Source organism: Dermacentor albipictus, chromosome 3 (genome assembly GCF_038994185.2).
Source record: "Dermacentor albipictus isolate Rhodes 1998 colony chromosome 3, USDA_Dalb.pri_finalv2, whole genome shotgun sequence".
NCBI lineage: Eukaryota > Metazoa > Arthropoda > Arachnida > Ixodida > Ixodidae > Dermacentor > Dermacentor albipictus.
The window spans coordinates 151,968,923-151,995,544 of NC_091823.1; the positions used below are offsets into that span (position 1 = coordinate 151,968,923).

General features: G+C 47.6%; 1 protein-coding gene across 6 annotated transcripts in view; it reads left to right on the forward strand.

Annotated features, from left to right (window-relative positions):
- Positions 1-26,622, forward strand: part of LOC139057632 (uncharacterized) — a 210,926-nt gene that overhangs the window by 78,652 nt on the left and 105,652 nt on the right. For all 6 annotated transcript variants that reach the window (XM_070536181.1, XM_070536183.1, XM_070536179.1 and 3 more), the window contains exon 2: positions 3,715-3,812. In XM_070536181.1, coding sequence (XP_070392282.1) covers positions 3,715-3,812 — 98 coding nt within the window. The remainder of the gene's footprint in view (positions 1-3,714; positions 3,813-26,622) is intronic.

Here is a 26,622-nt window from a genome sequence, read left to right on the forward strand (position 1 = left end):
TTGGAGGTGAGGCGTTTTCTCGGATGACTTTAATGGCAAAACATTACGTCGTGCTGATGCATTGTTCATTAGTGTCGTTGAGCATACCACGCACTTCAGGGGAATCGCGGTAACGGAAACAGTTTGTGCATTCAGCTGCCGTGCCGATGAATTAGTTCTTAATGTAACTGAGCATACAACACACTTGGAGATTCGTAGGAATGGAACATTTTGTACTCTGTATGTGAAAGTACTCAAACTTGCGTCGCCATGCAATGTGAGCTGTAAATCGTTGTGAAAGCTGTACAGTCAAACTGACAACTCACTACGTCCAACGGATGAATACAGAACAAATGTATGCTAAAGAAAAATGGTCGTCATGCAATTTCATAGCAGTGGACCCTTGTGAAAGCTGCACAGTAACACTGATATTGGCTACGTGGTGCAGATTTTTAGGGATTTAGAGGTGCTTGTGCGCAGGGTAATTTATGAAGGAGCGCGTATTACTAATCCCGGCTGTTACGATGACTAGCTCATATACGGGGAGTTTTTTGTGGGCGAAACAAGGGCTCAGATCTCTACAACCGCATGCGAAATAGCTCTGAAGGCCTGCCAGTACACTTGGTCGGCGTCTCGTGCTTGTACTGCGAGAGGATACGTGAAGGCAGGTGCGCACGTATTTGTACACTATATCCTCTGGCAGTAGCCGCTTTCGCCGGTATACACTGCGCATGCTTGATTGCGCGACATTAGTACCTTACGGCGAAGCTGACTTTAGGCAAACGGCATTCTGCAACGCTCGAGCCATCTTGTCCGTCACTGCGGATAGAAAACGCATACACGTTCAAGCTTTTGAGCTGCATCATTTTGTCAGTGTTTACCCCTCTTTACTAAATGAAGAGGATAACGTACGCCTGTGTGGGTGATTTAAAAGATTGATAAAAAGCCTGATAACTTATGTGCAGTCAGTCAAAAAACACTATTTATTGAGGTGTCCATGCTCCTGTAAAAAAATGCAATTGAGTGATGACCTTCTGGAGGTGGATCCGCACTTATGTAAGCACAGCCGGCTCATCAGTCATAAAGTAGGAGCTGAGCAGAACTTTCTAATGCTCATCACACGACATTGATATTGATTAATTTGTGGTCAGTCAGTGACAAACGCACTGCTCTAAACAGTGAGACTTCGCCTTAATCCGCAAAGCTTATTCGGCGAACAGGAGAGGAAAAAGTGAAAACAATGTTTTCATACAAGCAAGTCATCCATGTAGTGGAATTCCGTTTATCGTTGGAGTAATGTTTCGCACTTACTTTCTGAAGTCCAACTTTTACTGCAACTTAGTTTCCGTTGATGCCGAAGCTTCTACTGGTAACATCCAAACTATGATTTATCAAATCAGGTTGCCGTCTTGTAGTTTTAGAAATTTTCCTCCGGCCTTAAGTCTTTCCTGAATTTGGAAGAGCTGGCTGATTGCAAAAACGTACCACGTAGCCAATATCAGTGTTACTGTACAGCTTTCACAAAGATCTACTGCTATGAAATTGCATGACGACCATTTTTCTTCAGCATACATTTGTTCCTTATTCATCCGCAGGGAACAGTGCTTTGCCAGTGTGGCTGTACAGCTCTCACAACGATATATGGCTCAGTTTGCATGACGAAGCAAGTTTAAGTACTTTCACAGAGTACAAAATGTTGCATTCCCACGAATCTCCAAGTGTGTTGTATGCTCAGTTACATTAGGTACTAATGCGTCGGCACAGCAGTTGAATTCATAAACTGTTTCCATTCCCGCGATTCCCCTGAAGTGTGTGGTATATGCTCAACGACACTCATGAACAATGTGTCGGCGTGGCGTAATGCTTTGCCATTAAAGTCATCCGAGAAAACGCCTCACGTCGGCACGTATCCCACTGCTACATTCAAAATTTATTATGAAACGGCCGCAAAAAATCAAAACAGCAAAAAACCCGCATCGGCATGGCAGTCGAATTCGTAAACCGTTTCCGTTCCCGCGAATCTCCTGAAGTGGGCGGTATGCTGACCTTGTTCAACGACACTAATGAACAATGCATCCGCACGATGTAATGCTTTGCCACTAAAGTAATCCGAGAAGACGCCTCACTTCCAAATGTATCCCGCTGCGACTATAAACATTTAATATGCTACCGTCGCAAGAAAATGACAACAAACTCACCTTGGACACGCCACGCATTCTGTCGATTGCGTTGCCACCTCGGCTAGGGACGAACGCAGCTAACAACTTCCTTCTCCGTAGTTCCTAGTCGAAGAGAAATCTCAAGGAACGAAAGTCCCGACAGTTCTCTCTCGCGACCACTGGTCCTCGTGCATGCGCAGAAAGCGCGGAGCAATCTAATTATGACGAGGTCGTGTCATAATCAATCGTAGTTTTGGCACGTAAAACTCCATATTTTATTTAATTTAACCACCTGGTGTCACTAGCGATCTACTCTTCCACGAGTCTCTTTGTCACCAACTTGTCTTTCTGGTGCAGTCCGGAATATATGTTCTTGTGCTGGACTGTGCCGTGGTAATAACGATATTAGGCACAAGATGCTCAATGAAGCTAAACCCAAGTTGAATGTGGCATATGACGCAGCCTGATCGATGAAGGTGAACAAGGTGCTTATTCTCTACTGCTGTACCTGCACCAAACAGAGCTGCAGGCATTTATTTGTAGCCGCTCCGTTAATATCGGAGCATGTGCCTAGGAGGTAGTCCCGGAATAACAAAAAAAGTATCCCTGATTCTGGGTGGAATCAAACCCGCGTTGTGCACACACCTTTGCCTGAATACAAAGTGATACACGCGCTATGCAACAACTGCACGGTGTCACCGCCATGTGGCGCTGCATGTTCAGAGGGAAATGCGATAGAGGAGCTGTGCTACATACATGACTCACACATCAATATCTGTCCTACAGTGTATTGATGCTTATCGATTTAACGTCGAAATTCATTGAGAGATAGGTACTCTCACATTTTTTTCTGGAACAAGGCGTTTCTCCGTTTTTTTGCATTAATGAGTGCACTTTTTTAAGTGAGAAGGCAGACATTGCATGCAACATTGCAAGATTGAGCGCGAGACGACAGCGCGCATCTCATTTGACAAAGTTCTTGACGAACAGCCAGAATCAAGGGGCTCAATAGGGTTTACCCTGCCTACGTCACATGCTAAAGAGGCCAGGTATTTCTAGATATACTACAGAACGCAAATGGACGGGAGGGTGAAAATCATCAGCGAGTATTGAGAACCGGCAATGAGTTCGACTGTTGTGGACAGACTTACGTCGTTTCGAAGACCTGTTACTTATAGGCATTGCTATTGCATTCATGTTCCACTAAATGCAATTGCTTGAAAGCCCTTTTGCATACTTGCAATGACTTGCTGCTCCCTCCGCATGGATTTCTTGTAAACTTGTTCCATCGGCTATATAGTTTCATAAAAGACAGTTGTGAGTTTAATAACAATAGAATGTGTATTATGAAATTTACGTACCATTAATTGCTTTTCATCGCCATCGCAGCAATTTATTCATTGCTAAGAATCCTGCCTAAAATTCTGCACATTGTCCTGCTCGTGTACTTTTGTATATTGCTATCCCATCAAACATCATATCTAATGCGATCGTGCTGTTACTGACAAAAATAGTATTTTTGTGTGTTTCACATGCTAAGTACGGTAAATCACATGCTTGCACTATGTTCTTCTAGCTTGGACGCGACTTCGCCATCCAATTTGCAGGAAAATTCGATGCGTACAAGGACCTAACCGTTCGCGTCTTCGGCTACGTTGTCGACACGGATCCGACGTGAGTTGCTATCTCAATGTTATTCGTCACAAAAATACAGACAGTGGACTCAACTCACAAAAATGTGTCCTGAGATTATGTTTGTATAATACTAATGTATAGTTAACTCGACAGGGATCTTACTTAATTCTAAATTCTTATTAGATGTGTACACTCGCAAAACATTTCATATTTCGCAGTTTGCCGGTAAGGTTATGCTTTTAAACATGCAATTTAACGTTTTTCCACTCCTTGAGAGGCCGCTAATCGAATATGTGAAACATAGAAATGTCAATTTTTGCATCTACATTCAATTTACTATAATAGTTGTTGGCCAATTCGCCATTTATACGTTGAGAACATAATTGCATACTTTGGCATATGCGCATGTGCCAAATAGTAAGGAGAATTTACCCGGTGCTCGACGAATAGCGGTGGTGAACAAGAAACGTGCGCATATAAGTTCAGCCGGCTGCTTACTAACAACATAAGATGCATCGACATGCGCAGTGAAAGCGCTGACGTGGCCACGACAATGCTACAACATTACTCTGCATATTATTATGAACAAAAAATCCCACTCAGTACAAGTTTAGGCACCCTTACTTCAGAAACAAACAAGAAAAAAAAACGACAGAATGGTTTTAATTGAGAGCGGAGGTTGCAGTTACAGTAAATTTGTTCAAAAGCCAATGGAATCAATAAAGATTTTAGTAGTTATTCAGTCTCCCTAACATCGTCAGGTAATGTTTTGTCAATTCACTTGAAACTGAATTTAATTGTAGCCTATTCATTTAAAGATGATCATATAGGCATCTGTAGGTTTCGCTAAAGAAAGGTAATTATAAATATTTATCCTCTCTCGACTACCTTTGCTGAAACAGCAAAAATACATCTTAGCGGCAGTCGGAAAATTAAAAAAAAAACATGTCTGCCATGGGCGGATAAATAAACATGATAAAGCACCTCTGGATGGCCTCGACTGGTTCCATGGGCCCTCGGTTCACACAAAATGGTATCACATCGAGATGCCAATCAAAGCTGGTTATTTTTTACGCTTCAGAAATAATGATCGACTGTGCAAAGGGTTCTAGTGGTGGAACATAGGGCGATGTGTCGAGTCTTATGCTGCCGCTTGTACAGCCGACCACTTTTATAAAATGACGACTGTTTCGAAGCCACCGATGTAGAACTTTGATCCACTAACAGGTACCTTTGGAAATGTGGGCATTTTGCACGTTGGTCGTTTTAAGAAAACAATTTCTGGCAAAATCAAATTTTACGCAATAATTTAGGAGACTGCAAGAAAGCCACGTATAGGACACGGTACAGCACACGTGCTCAGGCAGCAGTTCCCTGTCCTACCCGTGACGTTATTGTGGTGGTTTGATGTTGTGCGTATCAAGCACCAGTTACACCAACCCGGTGTCTGTGATCATGCTCCATGTTGAATGATGCTCTTTCTCACACAATTCATAATTTAGCATCGGTGCTTCCTGAAGTAAAAGATGGTCATGCAATGAACACATTTGTTTCAGAACAACACAGTCGCCGGCAAATACTACAATAAAAACATTTTAGGTATGACCTGAACTAAGCTGTTAACACAATTACAAAGAATAATAACCCGAACACACCACCTTGCTGTATACCTGAAGTGGCACTCAGAATGGAGGACAACCTCGGGCCTCAAAAGACTGATCGCTGTGTATAAATTATTCCGCTCAATCATACCTGCCAAAAGTACGATACTTTCAGGTTTGAATATTAACTCTTCAAGAGGCACTTTATCAAAAGAAATATAAAATATCTATAAACAGCAGATATATTAGCTCAGGCATCAAGCGTCGGAGAAAATCGATGGACTATACTCACAAGCAGAGTTACTGTAAACATATGCATGATTTGGAAATTAATAGCGCAAAACAGAGAAGGACAAAGAAAAGGAAGAACACGACGCCAGCGCTGACTCACAACTAACGTTCATTTTGGCGAAAGTCCATTGTTATATTGCGCTCCGTTTTACAAACACGATATTAACGAAGGACAGGACACGGACGGACGTTGCGCTAAGTCCGTCGACGTCCTGTCCTTCCTTAATATCGTGTTTGTAAAACTGAGCGCAATATAACCATGAACGTTCACCAACTAGCCCCCTTCATTGCTTTACTTGATGAAAGTCACATTAATACACACCCGCCAACACAGAACCACATTTCAAGAACTGAGCTACTGTACATGCAAATTAGGAGCTATCCTGGTGAGTTGTCGAAACGCACGTCGAAAACATCAGTGCGCCATTACGCGGATAAAACCAGTGCGTCAAAATATAAAAAGCCAAAAACCCAGTAACAAATGCCCTTATCAATGTTAACAACAATCAGTCGTGAAACACGTTCTTCCAAATATCTCACCTATTTTTTACTAACAGTGACAAACGGTCTACCGAGGCACCTTTCCCCTTTCCTATCAATATGAAAAGCTCCCATAATCTTCCTTGTGGGTTGATCTTTATGCCAGAACAAATAAACGGTTTTTTTTCGCTAATGGTCGTCACCCGCACTATGTTGAATGCAAAGACAAGTGCAAAGCTCCCGTACCTTTTGATGATGACTAGTGCTCATTTAATCTAATGCTCAGGCAGCGGCTGGTTTGACCCACATAAATCTTCTCGCATGACAAGGGCAACCTATACACAACGGAAGATCTACATATAACGTGTCTATTTTGTAACCTCTTGCAATGTAATCTGTGCTGCGCGGTTAATTTCCGAAACATGGACCACCAACAACTCAACCAAGTTTAGCTGCTAGTGTTAACATACATATTGTCGATCTGTGTGGAAACGAAAAGCATACATTATTACTTGACAAAATACTGCCTTCACGTTCTCGTTCATGGAAGAAGAAGGAGAGAGTCGTGTGGCGATAACAAAGAAAGATGAGGTACATGCATCGATTGCATCGTTTTTCTATGTACTAAATACAACATAGTGGCGGCGAGAATTAAACTAATACAAGGTCAAACTTCCTGGTGATTTCGCCTGCTAGATCACTACAATGTACGCTCGGGGATTACAACCCACCACCTTTCCTGCCTTAAACTGGTCATCCTGTCCGATGGGCCCAGTGGAAGCAGGTTTTGGAGATATGTATGGTGGCATCCGGAGCTTCCGAGCTTCCAGCGGAACGCCGCAGAGTGATTCTGCTCACCTTCCTTCGTATGGGGCGTCCGCGTATTTTCTCTGTACTGAAGTCAGCAAACTTGTCATCGGGCTTTTCTGCCGGTCCTTACAGCACAGCTCATTGAACCATGACTACACTCTGGAACTCGCAATTAGATCCAAACGTCCAAATCCTGGTTTAGACGTCCAGTGCATAACATGAGTACATTAATTTTTGGATGTCCAGTTTAAAACATCCTTCGGACATACAAACGTTTCGACTTCGGGAATATAAACAAATTGCAGAAATTTAACCCTAGGGATGTCCGAAGGAAGTTTGCAACAGGATCTCCCATACCGGACATATGTGGGACCAAGACATACAATCCAACACGTAGTACGTGATCACATCGCCGAATGTTAAGTATCTTTCTGAAGCTGCTGCACTCAGGATCAAAGTTCCAGTGCAGAGGATAAATGGAGAAGCAGCTATGAACGACCGCAACTGAGCGAGCATATCGGGAGGAAACGTCGCAAAGTAGTAGGTAGAGCACCGGAACTACAGCGCATTACCTCGGATTGCGAACTACCGCAAGGCGTAAGCGAAGCAAACGTGTCCCACGCTCCCACTCTCTCCGAAGATGTTGAGAAAACCGAGCACTGCTATTTCTGCAACGGATGCAACTACTGCTGTAGAACGGAGCAGTAACTGCCTTTAGCCAGTCAAAAGGTCCATATCTCTTATTTCGACGCTTTGTGCTCATTGGCGCTTAGTCGGTCCCATGACCTAAGGCCGCCGTTTTATTGGATCTCTTCGCCCTTATCTGTAGGCTCGGAATGCCTTAAGGTTGGTGCGCCCAGAGGTCAGCCTGCGCGTTTTCACTGGACGTGGTGGTCGTGTCATATGCTCATGAGTTCCAGGTTGAACGTTTGTCAGTTCCAGGTGAACGCTTTCGTCATTCGCTTAGGAGCTCGATCTCAGCGGCGCCTATACGTCTTACGTCCATCAAGATGTAAGTCAGAGTTCATAAAGTCTGTGTTTTTCTATAAGTGGCCCTGCAATCTTTTCCACTAATGTGTCGTCGTGTCTGCGCCCATTCAAATGACGGGAATTGCACATCCCCATGCTTTGCGGCGAGGTAACATCAATGGGTGATTGATGACGCGTTGTGCTGCGTTTGGTTCCATCGTACTGATTTTCTGCAAATTTCCGAGCTTACTCAGCCTATATTGTTTCTGCGCAGCGCTTGGGTCCAATAAAAAGAAATTTCTGAATGAGGAACTTTAGAACTGCTAACTTCCATGCAGCCCATAGGATGTGTCCGCGAGAGTTATCGCATGTGGCTTTCCTGAACAGTGGTGAATAATAACAACATATTATGAATCATAATAACTATTCCAGACCTGCACTGTCCGTAATAGCCTTGCTTGAGCTTTGTTTCCTTTTTTTACGTAACCGCGAATGCGAGAGCAATCGTATAACTGCGTAAAGTTGGAATATCTGAAATTCGTACGAATAAATTTGTATAGCGACTGACGCACTCGCTGCATTTATGGCCAGCCGCGCTGTTGAATTTTAACACGCCTGTCTTTAGGGTTGCTACATTGTTCTTGCCAAACAGTGCCACGCATGTTTCTTGGAATAATGAATCTTTTGGGCGACTTGTTTGCTTTCTGCTTACTTACAAGTAACCGGACGCTAGTATGGTGGTGACATCAAGAGAAGGTTGCTCTTCAGCTATCTTTGACGAACGAAACGTCTGCGCTAACTTGATTGCTCGTTCGCACGTGGTCGTATATTTGTACGTAACAGTGAAACATTTTCTTAATTCACTGTTTGTTTAACGCGCTCGTAGTGACAATCGTGTCGTTTCAATTTCGGTAAATGTGTTCTTGGCATTTTGTTTGCGTAAGCACGATTGCCAAAGTATTCGTAAAACTACATACGTTCGGAATAACAGAACGTTTGTTGGCGCTTTTCCTCCGATCAGAGAATTTGCTGCCCGTAATAACCGGTCGCATTCCTGAATATGAACATACGTGTATTTCCGGCTTGTATTGTTTTTGCCTAACAGTGTCGTGCATGTTGTCGTAATAACAAAATATATGGCAGACTTTTTACACTTCTGCTTATGTAAACGTGAACGGATGCCTGCTAGTATGGCGTTAAGGTCATCTTCACGTCTCAGCTCTATAATGAGGAAACGTGTGCGCTGACTAGCTGGTTGGCACGTGTTAGCATTCTTTTTGTTATGAAAGTTTGTCAGAGTTCAGTCGGTCGCGGGCTCGTAGTGATTAACCCTGTCGCTTACGGGAACAGGGTAGGCAAAATTTTCGAAAAACATCGATTTTTTTTGTTTATTTTAAAATCTCCATTTTTCCTTAAAGGGAAGCTGACAGGTTTCCCAGAAAAAAATGAGTGAACATCTGTACAAAATGCTTTTCAACCCTCCGAATTCGAATATTGTATCGAAATTGATCGCAAGAAAGCGCAAATATATTTTATTTCGACGAAAATTGCAGCAGCGGACACGCCCAGCTCGCGCGTCTCGTTTCCGCCTGTGATTCTGTGATTGGTCGGTGCGCCTCGTAACTCGTCGGTGCGCCTCTAGTCACCGACCGCTGCCGCTACACATGAAGCGCGGTGCCAGGTAGTTTGGTGCTGTTTTTCTGAGACGGTAATGGAAAATTTAGAGACGCTGCGTTTTTCTGAGGAGTTCGGCGTTACTCCCTGCATGTACGAGCCGATTGCGAAGAGCCGGCCTTACGAAGAAGCAAACGATGCTGGTGCGAGCAGTGCTTTCGACGCGAACGAAAGCAAAGTCTTGGGATGTCCTCGTGTTGGAAATGCTCTTTGGTGAGTATGTTTTTTGCAACGCGATCTAGTGATCTCGCCGATGTTTCGCCGATCTAGTGAGCTCGTTTCCTGTCAAACAACTGTAGTGTTGTGTTCCTGCATGCCTCCTCGTGGAACGTAAGCGGGGATGCGATTGTCGGCATTTGTGCGCTGTCCAAAGCTGTCGGCAATCTACAAAGACGGTTCAAACGCGTGAAAAGCTTCCCGGTTCATGCAGTACATGTAGTGACCTTCATCTATTGACTACCACTCACGTTGAATACCATTCACGTTAATTACCCCTCACGTTGACTACCACGCACGTTGACTACCACTCTACATACACGCAGACGCACTCACAAAGGAATGCAGGGTCGATCGAAGGAGATTACGATGGCACGCACGCAGAAACAAGCACGGTCAGGCACTGTCGCGGACGCTGCGAAGGAACGAAACACTAGAGTTGACGTCACAACACCGCGGTTTCCGGTCTCCGCTCCGCTCGCTCACTCAACGGCGGGCGGAGCTACAGCGCAATTTCAACCGACGATTACGTCACTCCTTATTGAAAAAAAACCCCAAATTTTACCTACATGGTTTATAAGGTTCCTGCATCCGTATATGAGCGTCTTATTGAATTCGACAGACTCTTCAGCTTCCCTTTACCATGGCCCAGTGTTCCATTGCGCGCACGCGAAATATTTACCTAAAGATCAACATTTTTTCGAAACATAGTCAGCATCCAGCCACAAACCCTTTGACACCTGCTCGGGATCTGTGCCTCTTCTAAACTGAATAAAAAAATCAACACTTATTTTTTGTGACGTTTAGCGGAGTGGCTGTCAATCATCTGGCAACAATTAAAACCTAGCTAGCTTATTTCAGTTAGCCAAACAAATCCCAAGACGCAGCTGGATTACTCGCAACTCACGGCGTTTTGCTCGTGCTTCGGGGTGTTTTCGCGGAGAATCGAATTTGCTTATACTTTGGTTCTGGTTATTTAGCCCTAATGCAATGACAAAGCCAAAGAAGTGCTTTAAAAAACGTCTCTTCCACGGAAACCACCATAAGTCGATCTCCAATGGCGCCAATTCTCCGCAACACAATATCCAGGAGTGGGCGCCGCGGCCACAACGTGCGCGTCTGCATCGAAGCTTTCGCACTCGGCGTAACGCTTGTTGAACCTAAAGGCAAGTAATAGTGTCCGCGGTTATGGCCTGAGTGACATTGACCTTCTCTCGTGTGCCGTTGCCGAAAGCTGTGCGTGTAAAGCGTGCGGTGGCGACAAGCAGTTTGTTGAAGACAGTGCACGAAAAGGAGTTGCTTGCGCGTTTTCCCTGCAGTGTGTGAAGTGCTTCTCAGCGCATCGGTTCGAGACATCGAGACGGACAACATGAGGCCTTTACGAAGTCAATGTGAGGATTGTTTATGCATTGCGATGCATAGGAAAGGGAGCAGGTGCCGAGACTACGTTGTGCGCGATGCTCAAGTTGCCAAAAACACCCACAAAAGTTTCGCGGTACAATGATGAATTACTGAATCATGTTATAGCCGCTGCTGAAAGATCAATGGAATGCGCAGCTAAAGCGACGGACCTCAATGACGGACATATTGATATCGCTATTGCTCTTCACGGAAGCTTGCAGAAGCGAGCGCACGCCTCAAAGAATGGCATAGTTTCCGCAACCAGTGTTGACTCTGGCAAGGTCATTGATGTGGAAGTAATGACGAAACATTGCCCAATGTGTGTGTCGAAAGCCACCTCTCGTGCCGACCTAGAGAAGCGTCATTGCCAATGGATCTATAAAGGTTCAAGCGGAGGAATGGAGACCGAAGGAGCTTTGCATATATTTCAAAGGAGCAAACAACTACACGGGGTTAGATGCACTAAGTATTAGCCGATGGGCACAGCAAAGGCTTCCTTGCTGTTCAAGCAGCAAAGCCATATGGAGGTCATGTTGAGATTTCAAAGCTAGAGTGCATCGGCCAGGTACAAAAATGATGGGGAGCCGGTTGCGAAGACTCAAAAAGAAAACAAAGGAAACAAGCTGCCCGACGGAAAAGTCATTTCTGGCCGGGGACGCTTGACTAACACAGTGATCAACAAACTTCAGACATATTATGGCTTGGCCATTAGGAGACAATGTTGGGAGCTTGGACGACATGCGGAAGACCATACGGGCCACCTATTTTCATATGACGTCCACTGATGCCCATCCTTCCTATGGCCTGTGTCCAAAGGCTTATGACACGTGGTGCCGATTCAACAAGAGCGAGATGAATGGCGAACCTTACATCCACAAGGATTCCCTCCCGGCAGCGGTCTTTGAGGCAGTGAAGCCGCTGTTTCAGCAGCTCTCAATGCCTGAGCTTTTCCAGAAATGTGCCCATGGAAAAACTCAGAACGCGAATGAGGCGTTGAACTACGTTGTATTGGAGCGCGCTCCGAAGAATGTCTTTCTTGGTGTCCGGACGCTGAAAATAGCGACAATGGATGCTGTGCTAATGGCTAATGACGGCAGTATTGCTCGAGCCGATATTTTGAGGTCATTCGGAGTTTCTCATGGACGGTTCACAGTCCAGTGGTTGCGCGAAGCTGACTGGCGGCGACTCTACTTTGCAGAGAAGGCTGCACGACTGGTCACTAAGGAGGCCTGGAAAACAAGGCAGCAAGCACTGAAAAGTGTTGATGATGGAGGGGACTACCAGGCTGGTGGCTATTGAAAAAATGCGTCAAAATTGGTTTCCATAGTACAATATTGATATAAAGCTCTTTCTTCCACTTCAAAGTCAATTATCTCAAAACACCAAATTTTGCTGCATTTGCCCCCTTTTTTTCAGAAACTACAAGTGCTCGGGAGAGACTTTCCAGATATTGAGCATACATTACGGACACTCTACTGAACTAGGATTAAAAATATTATTGTACGGGATTTTTATTGACAGGCTATTTACTGCAGATCGTGGCTCTAAATTTGGTGGGTCCAGTAATAAAAAAGAAAACAAAAACTAATCTACAAAAATAATCCTAGTTCAGTCATTCTACCTAACATTGCTGATTGCAATGCCACCAAGGTTAATGTTCTCACCCCAGCAGATCATGAGAAAAAGGGTCAGCCTAAAATGCACGGCAAGAATAGGACCTAATCTGTCCCCTTAAGCTTCGTCTGCCATTGTCGTTTGGTTTCCGTAATTATCCCGATATCAATCGTAAAAACTGTGTTAAGAGCTGACGGAAGGAGGGTACCCAATGGCAGTGCAGAAGGTTGGCCAAACAGTAAATAACAAGGGGAATATTGTACGCTGTCATGCCATGGCGAATAGTACGCGAACGTAACAAATGGCAACATGTGGTTCCAGCTATGTTATCGGGTGGAACATACGTGTCCAGCATCCGAGTTAGCGTTCGCTTCAGCCACTCCGTTAGTCCAATCATCTGCGGATGATAAGCGGTGGTGAGCTTACGTTCAATGGACCAGGCATGAAGGGGGTTATCTACCACTCGTGAGAGGAAATACCTTCCGCGACCGGTGAAGGGGAGAGAAAGAGAATAGCTTTATAGAACTGGGAAAAGGGGGATAGGAGATTAGGAGCTTGGTGGGTGGCGCCCCAAGTCCAGGGCGCCACTGGCTTCGGCTGCTAGCCGAACGAGACCAAGAAGAGCATTTTGCACCTTCGGCTCTGAGCTGGCGAGTTAAGCCTCCGTTTGTTCCAGTGTGTTACTTAGAATATACCTAACTAAGTAGGCATTTAAACGAGGGGGTCTATTTTGGCATCCCTGTGAGCTGTGGTACAAGCACGGCGACGAGTCGCTACACCACTGACAAGCACGCGCATACGTCGGTGGGAAAATTTTGCTCAAACCCTATAAATTTGGTTAGACCCCCGTTTGAATGTTGCGGAGATCTATTGCGTCTTCCCCTTGCCAAGATATGTGGGGGGTGCCGTATCTTTGCCGCGTGCCATACTGGTCAGCAAGAATATCGCGCGTTGTCATACGTGCCGGATCGTTATCCTGCACCTTGCGACGGCTTTCCTTTGAAGTGGCGGGTTGTGAATGTGAGGGCAATGGTTGCTCCGCTCCGTGCATCGTCTCTCGAGCTAGAGCGCAGCCATCTCACTCCCTTCCAGTCCTGTGTGTCCCGGGCCCCTGACTAGTCTGTATACATTCTTGAGTTCCTTTCCAAGGAGGTTGGTAACCTTGAAAGGGAAACGGCCGTTCATAAAGGTGCGGCATGCCTCCGGAAGGTCTGATATGATGGTGTTGTACGACTGCCCCGTCCGTTGCCGGTCCTGGATTGCCGAGCGATGGGGAAGCATTTTGCCTTCGTAGTATAGTACGTGATGATGGAGGCGCTTGAGATTAGGTTAGTCTTGTCATAACCTATGACCTTGACTCTGACAGTACAATCAACGAGCTCCTCCTTCTTTTTGTGTAGTATGTGATATAAGGGAGAAGAAGAGGAAAGGTGTGGGGAGGGGAGGAAGAAGAAGTGAGAATAAACAAGGATGGGTACGTTGTCTAAGGGACGTATCTCAGTTTTATTACGAATTTGGCGGTCTACAGGATTCGAAGCTGTTTTGTGCACCTCATCCGCTTTGTTTCACTGAGGACCATTTGCTCGGACGTTATGTAAATCTGCGTGGACGGCGACATACAGGCGAGCGTGGCAAGCCTTTTCCACGCAGAAGGGTTCGCTGTTGAGGGTGAACGGTGGTGCAACGTAACCGTGTACGACCAGCATGAGTGAACAAGGCCGAATATATGAGAGAGCGCAAGCCATTTTTCATCATATAATGGAACTGGAGCAGAGAAACAGTGAACACAAGTTACAAATACTAGAGCTCGGGCAGGAAAACTTCCTCCAGCATTCTCGGAGCCCGTCGTTGGGACGGTAAAACCGGATGTTTACGACGGTTCGTCACCTGCGTAGGCACAAGCTTGGCTGAGTTTTTTGGAGTACGCGTGCGACCAAAATGGTTGGCGAGAGGACCTTGATAAGGTTATGAATATAGGACTGTACCTAGGAGGCATAGCAAAAACCTGGCATAGCTTGAGAATCACCCAAAGAGGGCACCAGCCGTGGGCTGAATGGAGAGAGAGTTTTTTTTATGTCTTTCTCCGAGAATAACTCCAGAGTTGGGACAGAGCTATAGCCTTCAATTATAATTCTGGCACTCTGGTAGAATACTTTTTGAGACGAGAAGGCTGCTACCTAATGCGGACTCCACGTTATCGGACTCGTCGCTCGTATTTCTGATTATGTTGTCACGTGGTAGTGACGGTGAAGAAAGCAGCAATATGGTGGAATACAAAACTAGCTTATATTGGGCGAACCTGTGCCCACAAAAACAGGCTACACTTTTAGCACAACGATAGCGGCGAACACGATCAGCGATCGTCGGAAATCTGATCAGCAAGTCAAGCGCGTCAGCTTTTATACATCAATCGTAGAATGTTCCAGACTAATCGTCGGGACCCGCGTTCCACAAAGTTCTACACCATTCGTGTCAGGCGATGAAATCAGATAGCATAAGGTTCGGCGACAACAGACAGCGAATAGAAGCATCGATAACTTTCCAGAAACTGCGGATACATGTACGCGCGTTCCGCGCTGTGCGATAACATTTGTTAGGCGGCGAAACGTGGTTGCCCGATAAAGATAAGTACACCTGTAAATACCCCCCTCTTAAAAAGCACCGTCCCGATGGTACAAATATAAGAGAGTGAAACACAAAAGGAGACTTATGCCATCTTCGACTGGTCGTTTCTGAGCGCTCTGGAGCGCTCTCGCGAGCGGCGTTGTCTCCGGCTGGTTGAAAGAGGGTGCCCGCCCTGCGTTCGGCTGGTTCTTCTCGATTGCTCTCCTCCACCTTCGAGCGCTCTGAGGCGCTCCGAGCCCTGTCGTCGGAGCAGTCGTCGAAATTGAAACGTCATCGCAGAGCCGCGTTGGTGCTCTTGGCGACGGCCTACCGTAACCAAGGCAACCTAGGCCACTGCGACGAACGCTCGTCCCGCCGGCGCGTCCGCCGGTTTTCCCGGCAGCGCCATGGCAGCGCCGGGAGCTTTCGATAAGCGAAACATCGGACGTTGGTAGTAGTCACGTGGTTTAGCATCTGCCATTGCCTCCTCCGAGAGCGAGTCGCACGTTTGGCTTGCGCGCTCGTCCTCTACCTCTGAGCTCGGGGAACGCCGGATCTGCCCGACTCTGCTCCGGGGGATGGAAGCGACCAGCCGAAGATAGCATTGGTAAACATAAGTAACCAAACAAGGAAAAGAAACAATGTCCAAAGGTCAGTTACGCGAAGCCCCAAAGCTCATTAACGCTGGTAGTACGGCTTGAGTCGCACAACTTGGACTATTTCAGGTCTTGAGCGGCGCCGCTTTGATAGCGATATGCCGTCTGGCACGGTTTCATAGTCCAGTGCGCCAATACGTCGGATGATCTTGTACGGTCCGAAATAGCGACGCAAAAGCTTCTCGCTCAGTCCTCGTCGGCGTATAGGGGTCCGAACCCAAACACGGTCACTGGGCTGGTACTCGACGAAGCGTCGTCAGAGGTTGTAGTGTCGGCTGTTGGTCCTCTGCTGGTTCTTGATTCGCAGGTGGGCGAGCTGTCGGGCTTTCTTGGCGCGCTGGAGATAAGTAGCGATGTCGAGATTTTCCTCTTCAGTGACGTGCGGCAGCATGGCATCGAGCGTCGTCGGGTTCCTGCCATAAACCAGCCTAAATGGCGCGATCTGTGTTGTTTCTTGCACCGACGTGTTGTAAGCGAATGTTACGTACGGCAGGACCGCATCCCACGTCTTGTACTCGCCGTCGACATTGCTAGCGTGTCGGCGAGGGTCTTGTTCAGGCGCTCCTTGAGACCATTCATCTGCGGATGGTAGGCAGTTGTCCTCCTGTGACTTGTCTGGCTGCATTGCAGAGTGGCATGTGTGAGCTCTGCTGTAAAATCCGTTCCTCTGTCGGTGATGAGGACTTCTGGAGCACCATGTCGCTGCAGGATGTTCTCGACGAAAAACTTCGCCACTTCGGCTGCGCTGATTTCCGGCAGAGCTCTAGTTACAGCGAAGCGGGTGAGATAGTCCGTCGTCACGACGATCCACTTATTTCCGGATGTTGATGCCGGAAACGGTCCTAACAAGTCCATCCCGATCTGCTGAAAAGGTGGGTAAGGAGGCTTGATCGTCTGTAGTAAGCCTGCTGGCCCCTTGTCGGGGGTGTCTTGCGTCGCTGACAGTCCCGGCATGTCTTGACGTAACGGGCAACATCGGCGGTTATGTGCGGCCAGTAATACCTGTCTTGGATCCTCGATAGCGTCCGGGAGAAACCGAGGTGCCCAGCAGTCGGATCGTCATGTAGGGCGTGAAGTACTTCTGGACGCAGCGCCGACGCAACAACAAGAAGGTAGTTGGCGTGGACTGGTGAGAAGTTCTTCTTCACGAGTAGGTTGTTTTGAAGCGTGAACGAAGATAATCCACGCTTAAATGCTCTACGGACAACGTCGGTGTGCCCTTCGTAATACTTGACTAGGGCTTTGAGCTCCGGGTCCCCTCGTTGTTGTTCGGCGAAGTCTTCCGCGCTTATTATCCCAAGGAAGGCGTCGTCATCCTGGTCATCTTGTGGCGGCGGGTCAATGGGGGCGTGTTATAGGCAATCGGCATCTGAGTGTTTTCGTCCGGACCTGTATGTTACAGTGATGTCGTATTCTTGTAGTCTGAGGCTTCACCGTGCCAGCCGTCCTGACGGGTCCCTTAAGTTAGCTAGCAACACAACGCGTGATGGCCGCTGACCACTTTGAATGGCCTGCCATAGAGATAAGGGCGAAATTTCGCTACATACAGCGAAATTTCGCTGTAGTCCAAACGATGGCGAGCATTCCTTTTCGGTTGTAGAATAATTGCCTTCCGCTTTTGACAACGACCGGCTGAGCGTAATCTTTCACGTGTTCATGTCCATCTTTTCTCTGGACTAGGATGGCACCGAGGCCTAGGTTACTGGCGTCAGTGTGTAATTCGGTATCGGCGTGCTCGTCGAAGTGCGCAAGTACGGGCGGCGACTGCATGCGTCGTTTGAGTTCTTGAAATGCGTCGGCCTGCGGCGTTTCCCACTTGAACTCGACGTCACATTTAGTTCGCTTTGTCGGCGGCTCAGCGATGCGTGAAAAGTCCTTGACGAATCGCCTGTAGTAGGCACACATGCCAAGAAATCTACGCACTGCCTTCTTGTCGATGGGCTGCGGGAACTTTGCGATGGCAGCTGTCTTCTGCGGGTCGGGGCGGACTCCAGACTTGCTGATGATGTGGCCTAGGAACAGAAGCTCATCGTAAGCGAAGCGGCACTTTTCCGGCTTCAGAGTAAGCCCTGATGACTTGATGGCCTCTAGTACTGTCGCAAGCCGCCTCAGGTGATCGTTGAAATTTCCGGCGAAATCGACGACGTCATCCAAGTAAACGAGACAGGTCTGCCACTTCTATCCTGCTAAAACCATGTCCATCACGCGCTGGAACGTTGCAGGCGCCGAGCACACTCCGAATGCCATAACCTTGAACTCGTAGAGGCCCTCTGGCATGATGAAGGCGGTCTTTTCGCGACCTCTCTCGTCAACTTATATTTGCCAGTAGCCAGACTTGAGATCCATCAACGAGAAGTATTTTGCGTTGCAGAGCCGATCTAATGCGCGGTATATCTATGGTAGGGGGTATACATCCTTTTTTGTGGTCTTGCTCAGTCGACGATAATCGACGCAGAAACGTAGAGTTCTGTCCTTTTTCTTCACCAGGACAACAGGGTATGCCCACGGGCATTCCGACGGCTTGATGATGCCGTCGCGAAGGATTTCGTTGACTTGTTCTCTTATAGCTTTACGTTCTCACGGCGAAACTCGGTAAGGGCTCTGGCGGAGTGGTTGAACGTACTCCTCGGTGATGATCAGATGCTTGGTGACTGGTGTTCGTCGAATCTTCGATGACGTCGAAAAGCAGCCTTTCTATCGTCGGAGCACACTTCTCAGCTGCTGTTGCTTAATGACCGGGAGACTTGAATTAATGTCGTAGTATGGTTCGGGAACCATGGTCGTCGGGTAGATGCGGCGGAATCCGAGAGGACAAACGCGGTACTGGTTTCCAGAATTTCCTCGATGTACGCGATCGTCGTGCCCTTGTTGATGCGCTTGAACTCCCGGCTGAAGTTTGTCAGCAACACTTCGGGTTTCCCTCCAGGAAGTCAAGCGATGCCTCTTGCGACGCAAATTTCACGGTCTAGCAGAAGACCTTGGTCGCCTTCGATGACGCCTTCTACGTCAGCGGGTGTTTTGGTGCCGACCGAAATAACAATGCTGGAGCAAGGCGGGTGCTCACTTGATCTTCGAGCACACTCAAGGCGTGGTGACTACGAGGGCTCTCCGGCTGCATCGCTTTATCTTCCGACAGCGTTATTGACTTCGACTTCAGGTCGATGATTGCGCCGTGTTGGTCCAGGAAGTCCACACCGAGAATGACGTCTTGTGAACACTGTTGAAGGATAACGAAGGTGGTAGGGTAAGTCCGGTCATGAATGATTATTCTTTCCGTGCAGATTCCAGTCGGCGGTGAGGTGTCCTCCAGCATTCCGAATTTGAGGGCCTTCCCATGCGGTTTTAACTTTCCTCAACTGCGCGGCGATGGGTCCACTCATGACGGAGTAATCGGCTCCTGTGTACACTAAAGCGGTGACTGCGTGGCCGTCGAGAAGCACGTCGAGGTCGGTGCTTTTTTGTCTGGCATTGCAATTTGGTCTTGGCGTCGGATCACGGCTGCGTCGTGTTGAACTGAAGCTGGAACATCGGGTCGTCAGGTCGTCTTTCGTCGGTGTAGTCTTGGCTACCTGACTTCGTCGGGACGGCGGCGTGTTGTTATTATGTCGTCGAGTGTCTCTTCGTCGTCTTCGTCGGCGGCGGAGGATCTTCGTCAGTTCGACGAACAGCAACCGCACCTCCATCGGTTGCTGCTTTTAGTTTTCCGGATAAGGGCTCGCTGAGCGGCCCGGAATGGGCCAGTGTATGGTCAGCGCTGCGGCGACGGGTAGTGGCTTGGTAACGGTGAACGGGACGTCGTCGAGGGCTCCACTGAGTAGCGGTGAGGTAGTCCGCGATGTCACGAGGGCGTTCACCTTCCCGAGGGCGCGGTGCATCGATGGCGATTCCTCGCAATCCCAGGTCGCGGTATGGGCATCGGCGATACACATGACCTGCTTCACCGCAGTGGTAGCAGAGCGGGCGGTGGTCGGGGGCTCGCCAAATGTCCGTCTTCCTCGTGTAGCTGCGCTCGGCGACGGGTGGGCATGCTGGCGGCGGCAGCGGTGGACGACGGAATCGCGGCGTTACAGGGCCCAGGCGTTGTCGCGGAGGGGGGGACCTGCACGGCGGGCGACGGCGGCGTAGGTCATCGCTTCCGGCTGAAGTTGCGGTGATCGTCGTTGCAGCTCAGGGACTCCAAGCGATCGCTGAACCTCTTCTTTGACGATTTCAGCGATTGGATCCACTTGGGACTGCGTCCTTGAGTAGAACTTCTGCTGCTCCTCCCATACGACCGCTCTGATGGTCTTGCGTTGATCTTCGGTAGACAGTGACTGAACCCCGGCGTAGTTTGTAGCGCTCGCGCGGCGATGGAATTGCCGGTTTCGGATCTCGAGTGTCTTCTCAATGTTTGTCGCCTCACCAAGAAACTCTTTGATGGTCTCCGGTGGGCTTCTTACCATTCCGGCGAAAAGTTCCTCCTTTAGACCACGCATCAGTAGGCGGACTTTCTTCACCTCGGCCAAATCCAGGTCGGCGTGGCGGAACAAATGGCTAATTTCTTCCGTAAAGATGGCAACGTTTTCGTTTGGTAGCTGCACTCGGGCGTCCAGCATAGCTTTGGCCCTTTGCTTGCGCACGACGCTTGTAAAGATGCGCAGGAAGCCGCTACGGAACAGGTCCCACGCTGTCAAGGTAGACTCCCTGTTCTCAAACCACGTTCTGGCGGTGTATTCTAAGGCGAAGTAGACATGCCGCAGCTTGTCGACGGAGACCCAGTTGTTGAATGTCGCGATTCCTTCGTAGGTATCCAGCCATGTTTCCGGGTCTTCAGGGATTGTGCTTTCATGTACCGAACGCCCCCGCAAAGCCGCGATCCAAGCCCAAAGCCCGAGGACAGAACCAACATCACCCAAAACCAGCGCGCTAGCCGCAGACTGCAAGCACTGCCCGCAGAACACGGACTTCTACCTGAGATGACAAATAAGATCGTGGTCAAGACAACTCCAATGGCTACCCAGCACCTCCACGAGATGTCACGTGGTAGTGACAATGAAGAAAGCAGCAATACGGTGGAGAACAAAACTAGCTTTTATTGGGCGAACCTGTGCCCACAAAAACAGTCTACACTTATAGCACAACGATAGCGACGAACACGGTCGGCGATCGTCGGAAATCTGAGCTGCGGGTCAAACGCGTCGGCTTTTATACATCAATCGTCGAATGTTCCAGACAAATCGTTGGGACCCGCGTGCCTTCCACAAAGTTCTACACCATTCGCGTCAGGCGAAGAAATCAGATAGCATAAGGTTCGGTGACAACAGACAGCGAATAGAATCATCGATAACTTTCCAGAAACTGCGGATACATGTAGGCGCCTCCCGCGCTGTGCGATAACATTTGTTAGGCGGCGAAACGTGCTTGCCCGATAAAGCTAAGTACACGTGTCAATATGAGGATTGGCGAAGAGCGTGCAGTAAGAAGTACAATTACGAACTCCACATACTGTTGGTCACTTGCTTAGAAATATGAAATATTTATGCACTTTCTAGCATCAAGTGAGTGCTTCTACCGTATACAGTACTTCATCCAATGAAGATAAAACACTGAGGTGTAAAAACGGGACCAAGTTGATATCGCGAGATGACCCTATCTCATTTAAAGAGACCATCTTTTTTACTGATCGTGCCAAGCTTGTGTACGTTTCTGTGCTAGCAAATGGGAGGGACATCAAGGCTTTAGTAGATAGTGGAGCTTGGATAACAGTTGTAAACAAGAGCAAAATTCCGGACCTAAGCATCGTGGAACATTATCCTCTGATAGTGTATATTTACGACCGCAAAGATCAGACGTATAATGAGTGGGCGGAAGTGTTGATCACGTATAAAGGAAGAAAGCACCTTAACTATGGATGTCGTACTCAATGGAATAAAATTTCAGCTGCTCTTGTCTCGCCCAGTCATACAACAGCTACGACTTAACCTCTACTGGGATGGAGAAGTCACTACTCTAGATGACCACCGAATGTCTTCGGTTTCACTTGCTGAACATCAACGGAACCCATTACAGCGCTGGACGTTATCAAGCTGTATCCAGAGCGAATATGCGTCGGGGGCTATCCGAACGCTATATCAATGTTTGGAGTACCATGTGAATTCGCAACAAGACTGTAGGTAAACGCAAGCCATACAATAAGTCGCGAGAGAAGAAACATTGGCTGCAGGAAGAAATGCAGAAGATGCTCGACGCCGCTGCAATCCGTCCATCAACCCCTGCCTTCATTTCTCCGATCACTATTGCCCCTAAAGCAGATGGCACATTTTTCCTCTGTACAGATTACAGGCAGTTCAACAAACAGACTGACTTATTTCCTTTACCAATGCCACTTTATCGACGAAATCATCAATGAAACCAGGGGCTGTAAGATATTTTCTCGCTTGGACTTGTGCAAAAGCTTTTGGCAAGTGGCACTGTCAGAGGCACTAAAAGGTTTTCCGCCTTCGTGACACCATTCGACATATACGAATACTATAACAGGCTACGTTTTGGCTGAAAGAACTCACCCGCATATTTCCAGAAGATGATGAACAATGTTCTAAAACCATATAACGTAATTTTTTGCAATGTGTACATTGATGACATGAATGTGTATTCTAGGTCTGAGCAGGAGCACACCCAACACTTGGCTAAGAACTTACAAGCACTCAGCAATGCAGATCTGAAGATAAACGAAAAAAGAGCAATTTATTTCAGCCCAAGGTCGTTTTTCTCGGTAGAGTGTTCGACGGTGCAACGAAAAGTACCAAGCAAGAGCCTGTATATCGGATTTGCACACTTAAGAAGCCCCACAATATTGATTCGCTGGGAGTCTTCCTTAGACTAGCAGGCCACTTCAGGGCTTTCATCAAGGACTTTGCACAGAACAAAGTGCCTGACCGAGCTAAGAAAAAAGGATATTCCTTTTATTTGGTTGGGTGATTGTGAAGTAGCCTATCAAGAACTAGTGCGCCGCATCTCGCCTGACCCAGTACTAACTCTACCTGACTTCAGCCTGCCATTTCTTATGAACACAGACGCGTCAAATTGTGGTACAGGGCAGTGTTGTATAAGAGGGCTTGCACTTCTTCACTAAATCAACAACTTTGTGTCGTAGGGTACTATTCCTGCACCTTTAGCAATTCGCAGCTCAACTACTCTACGACGGCGAAGGACGCCCTTGCCGTCTTCATGGCAGTGCGATACTTTAGATCGTACATAGACGACCGAAAGTTAAAACTGTATACGGACCTTCAGGCTCTGACCTATATCCTCAGTCAGTCGGAGCCAAGAGGAACGCTGGCACGCTGGATAAACGAACTGCAGCAGTATGATTTTGAGGTTATCCACTGGGTATGCAGTGGCTTGACGGATGCAGATACGTTATCTAGACTGGTGGTCGAAGTTGCACATGAAGTGTTAAGCATGACGAAACTATGGGAAGGATCCGAAAGTCTACATTTTGCGAATGGAAGCTTCGTGGTGCCGGAGACTCTAGTTCCAAAAGTGCTCCACATGTAGCATGACACTCCCGACTCTGGTGGTCATGATGGCTTCTGGCGAACCTATAATAAACTTCTACGAAGGTTCACATGGAAGAATATGAAGAGAGACACAGACAAATATGTTCGGTCATATCACTTGTGCGAGGTCAATAAGGCAAAGCACCGGCCCAGGCCCGACGAGCTCGTATATATTGCATCACTCAGACCCACCTTTTGACGTAGTGCATGTGGACTTTGCCAAATTGAAAAAGAAGTCCGTACTTGCGCACTAAAAACAGTCATTTCTAGTTACAATTGACCAATTCACAAGAATGGAAGCTGCACGCCCTGGAAAAGAAGATACATATAGTGCTATCGCGCCTCGTGAACGAGTGATGTTTTCGAATTTGAAAGTCGTAGTCTCTGACAACGAACGCGCCTTCATGAGCAAGAAATTTCCGCAGTGAGCATATAGTCGCGGGTTCATGCTTGGCATTGCTCACCCACAAGCCAGTGGATTGGCAGAGAGAGTTATCCGTCATATAAAGCTATTTATGTCCATGTACCCGAATTTCCGAGGAGGATGGAAGTGCTGCCTAGAAGCAGTCGTTGCACACTATCACCGGACACATACCACAAGCCTTGGACGTAGGCCCCATTTTGCCACGTATGGTTAAGTACAGAAACTGACCGCCGACCAGCAGCTTTGAATTTCCGACAAACTTCAGCTACTGAACGAATCAAAACCACTGAGGAGCGCAGGGGGTATCGCGGAGCGATAAACGCCAGTTCGACAAGAGGCATCGGGGACATCAGGTAGGCATCTGTGCCAACCAGATATCAAGTTCAACGACTTTGTGCTTCTCCGAAAGGGACTACCAGGAACTAACGTAAAAATGTTTGGTCCGTTCTAGGCGGCAAAAACATGTGTGCAGAAAGGCTTACTCAAGACTGTTGCGTATATGAACAGTGGACAATGAGAGGTTGCAGCTTTAAGCAACGTCCTTCCGTATCACCGCCGCTGGGGTGAGGCTTAAAAGAGGGGGAGTGGGTGGAGTGTAAGGGATAAGAAGAGGAAAGATGAGGGGAGGAGAGGAAGAAGTGAGAATAAACAAGGATGACAACGTTGGTATATTGACGTATCTCAGTTTTTTTACATGTGTAAAGAGAAGCTGTATCTTAGTTTGCTGATTACGATGGTATACTAAAAGGAAAGGGTCGTTTTCTTTCATGCCTGGTTTGTGGAAGGTGCTTATTTGAATAATCCTTGTCACTTGTTTTGATGCCGACTTTAGTAATTTGATGGTGTGGCCGGCCCTGCCATTGCTGTGAACCCAGAATCCCACGAATCGAGCAACAGTGACTTCTTTGATTTGCAGATTTTCGATTTCAATTTCTATGTTCCCATTACTTCTATATCGTTCCCCGTGGACGCGAATTATCTCCGATTTTTCGGAGGGCTCGCTCCTTATTTGCTAGAAATCCGCGCGAGGCCCAAATGGTGATGTTGTTCGCGTAAATAGTATAACCCAGTAGCGGGACACCGTCTAGGGTCCGCGCAAGTCGACACATGGTGATGCTAAGTAGTAGAGGAGAGATGATCGCTCCCTGAGGCGTACCTTTGTTTGGCATTGGAAACAAATCGGATTTGACATGCGGTATTCCTATTGTAGCCTCCCTCCTCATGAGGAATGGTCTAATGTAATGAAGACATTTTCTCCACAGCCGGCTATACTGCTACCCAACAGTATTTGCGATGACGAAGAGGCGAGCGGTGTGAAGACGACGACTACGATTAGACGCTAGCGTGGGCTGTAGCCTCTTTGCCAAGTGTGGCGTATTTTCTTGTTAATATACTTGTGTTTAGCTTTTATTCTGCGTCTTCCTACGTAACATATCTGGTGGAGGTGCGGGGTGTCGATCCCAGGTCCTGTCGCACGGAATCACAGTACCTCATACAGTTTTATCTATTACGACGGATTGCATCTGCCTGCCAGTGGTCAATTATGGCTTGACGACACAAGTGCTGCCGCGCGGGATGTCTCTGGCCCAGCTTTGCTCATTCGAGGATCACTGAGTAGCATCTTTTGCAGTAGACGAGAGTGCAGCCGAAAATCCTCTACAATCGCAGTCGTCAACGTATACCATCGCCGACTTCCGGAAAATGATTGCGCCCGACATGCTGGGCGAGAACGCTCGTGAGCTCAACCACACCCTGTTTTCCTACCACGATATTTTTTACTTTAACGATCGTCCTTTCGCCCAAACTACAGCTGCTAAACATCGCATTAATACCGCCGATGCCCCTATTATTCATCGCCACCCATATCGCGTGTCAATGGCTGAGCGTCAAGTTATTCAAGCAGAAGCTCGCAAAATTCTTGCCAAGAACATTATTGAACCGTCATGTAGTCCATGGGTGTCACCTGTTGTACTGGTAGAAAAAGAAGAATGGCTCATGCGCTTTTGGGTGAATTATCGGCAACTTATCAGAGTTACTAAAAAGGACGTGTATCACCTTCCTCGGATTGATGACGCTCTTGAGTGCCTCCACAGTGCTCGCTATTTCTCCTGTATTGACCTCCGCTCCGGCTACTGGTCGATTGCCGCGGACGATCTCGATCGCGAGAAGACTGCTTTTTTAACACCCGACGGTCATTAATAATTCAAAGTAATGCCACTCTGTCTATGTAACGCTCCTGCAACTTTTCAACGCTTGATAGACTCCCTTCTTCACGGTTTCAAATTGTCCACGTCCCTGTGCTACTTCGACGACGTTCTATTATTCACCCCAACGTTCGCTACACACCTCGAGCACCTCTCAACGGTCCTGGACGTATTTCATCTAGCCTGTCTGCAACTCAACGGATCGCAGTGCCAGTTCAACCGCCGCCAGATTACCGTCCTTGGATATCTCGTTGACGCTAACGGAGTGCAAACAGATCCAGGCAAGATCCATGCTGTTAGGCACTTCCCTGTTCCGAAGTGTGTCAAGGATGTGCGCAGCTTCATCAACCTTTCTTCGTATTTCCGC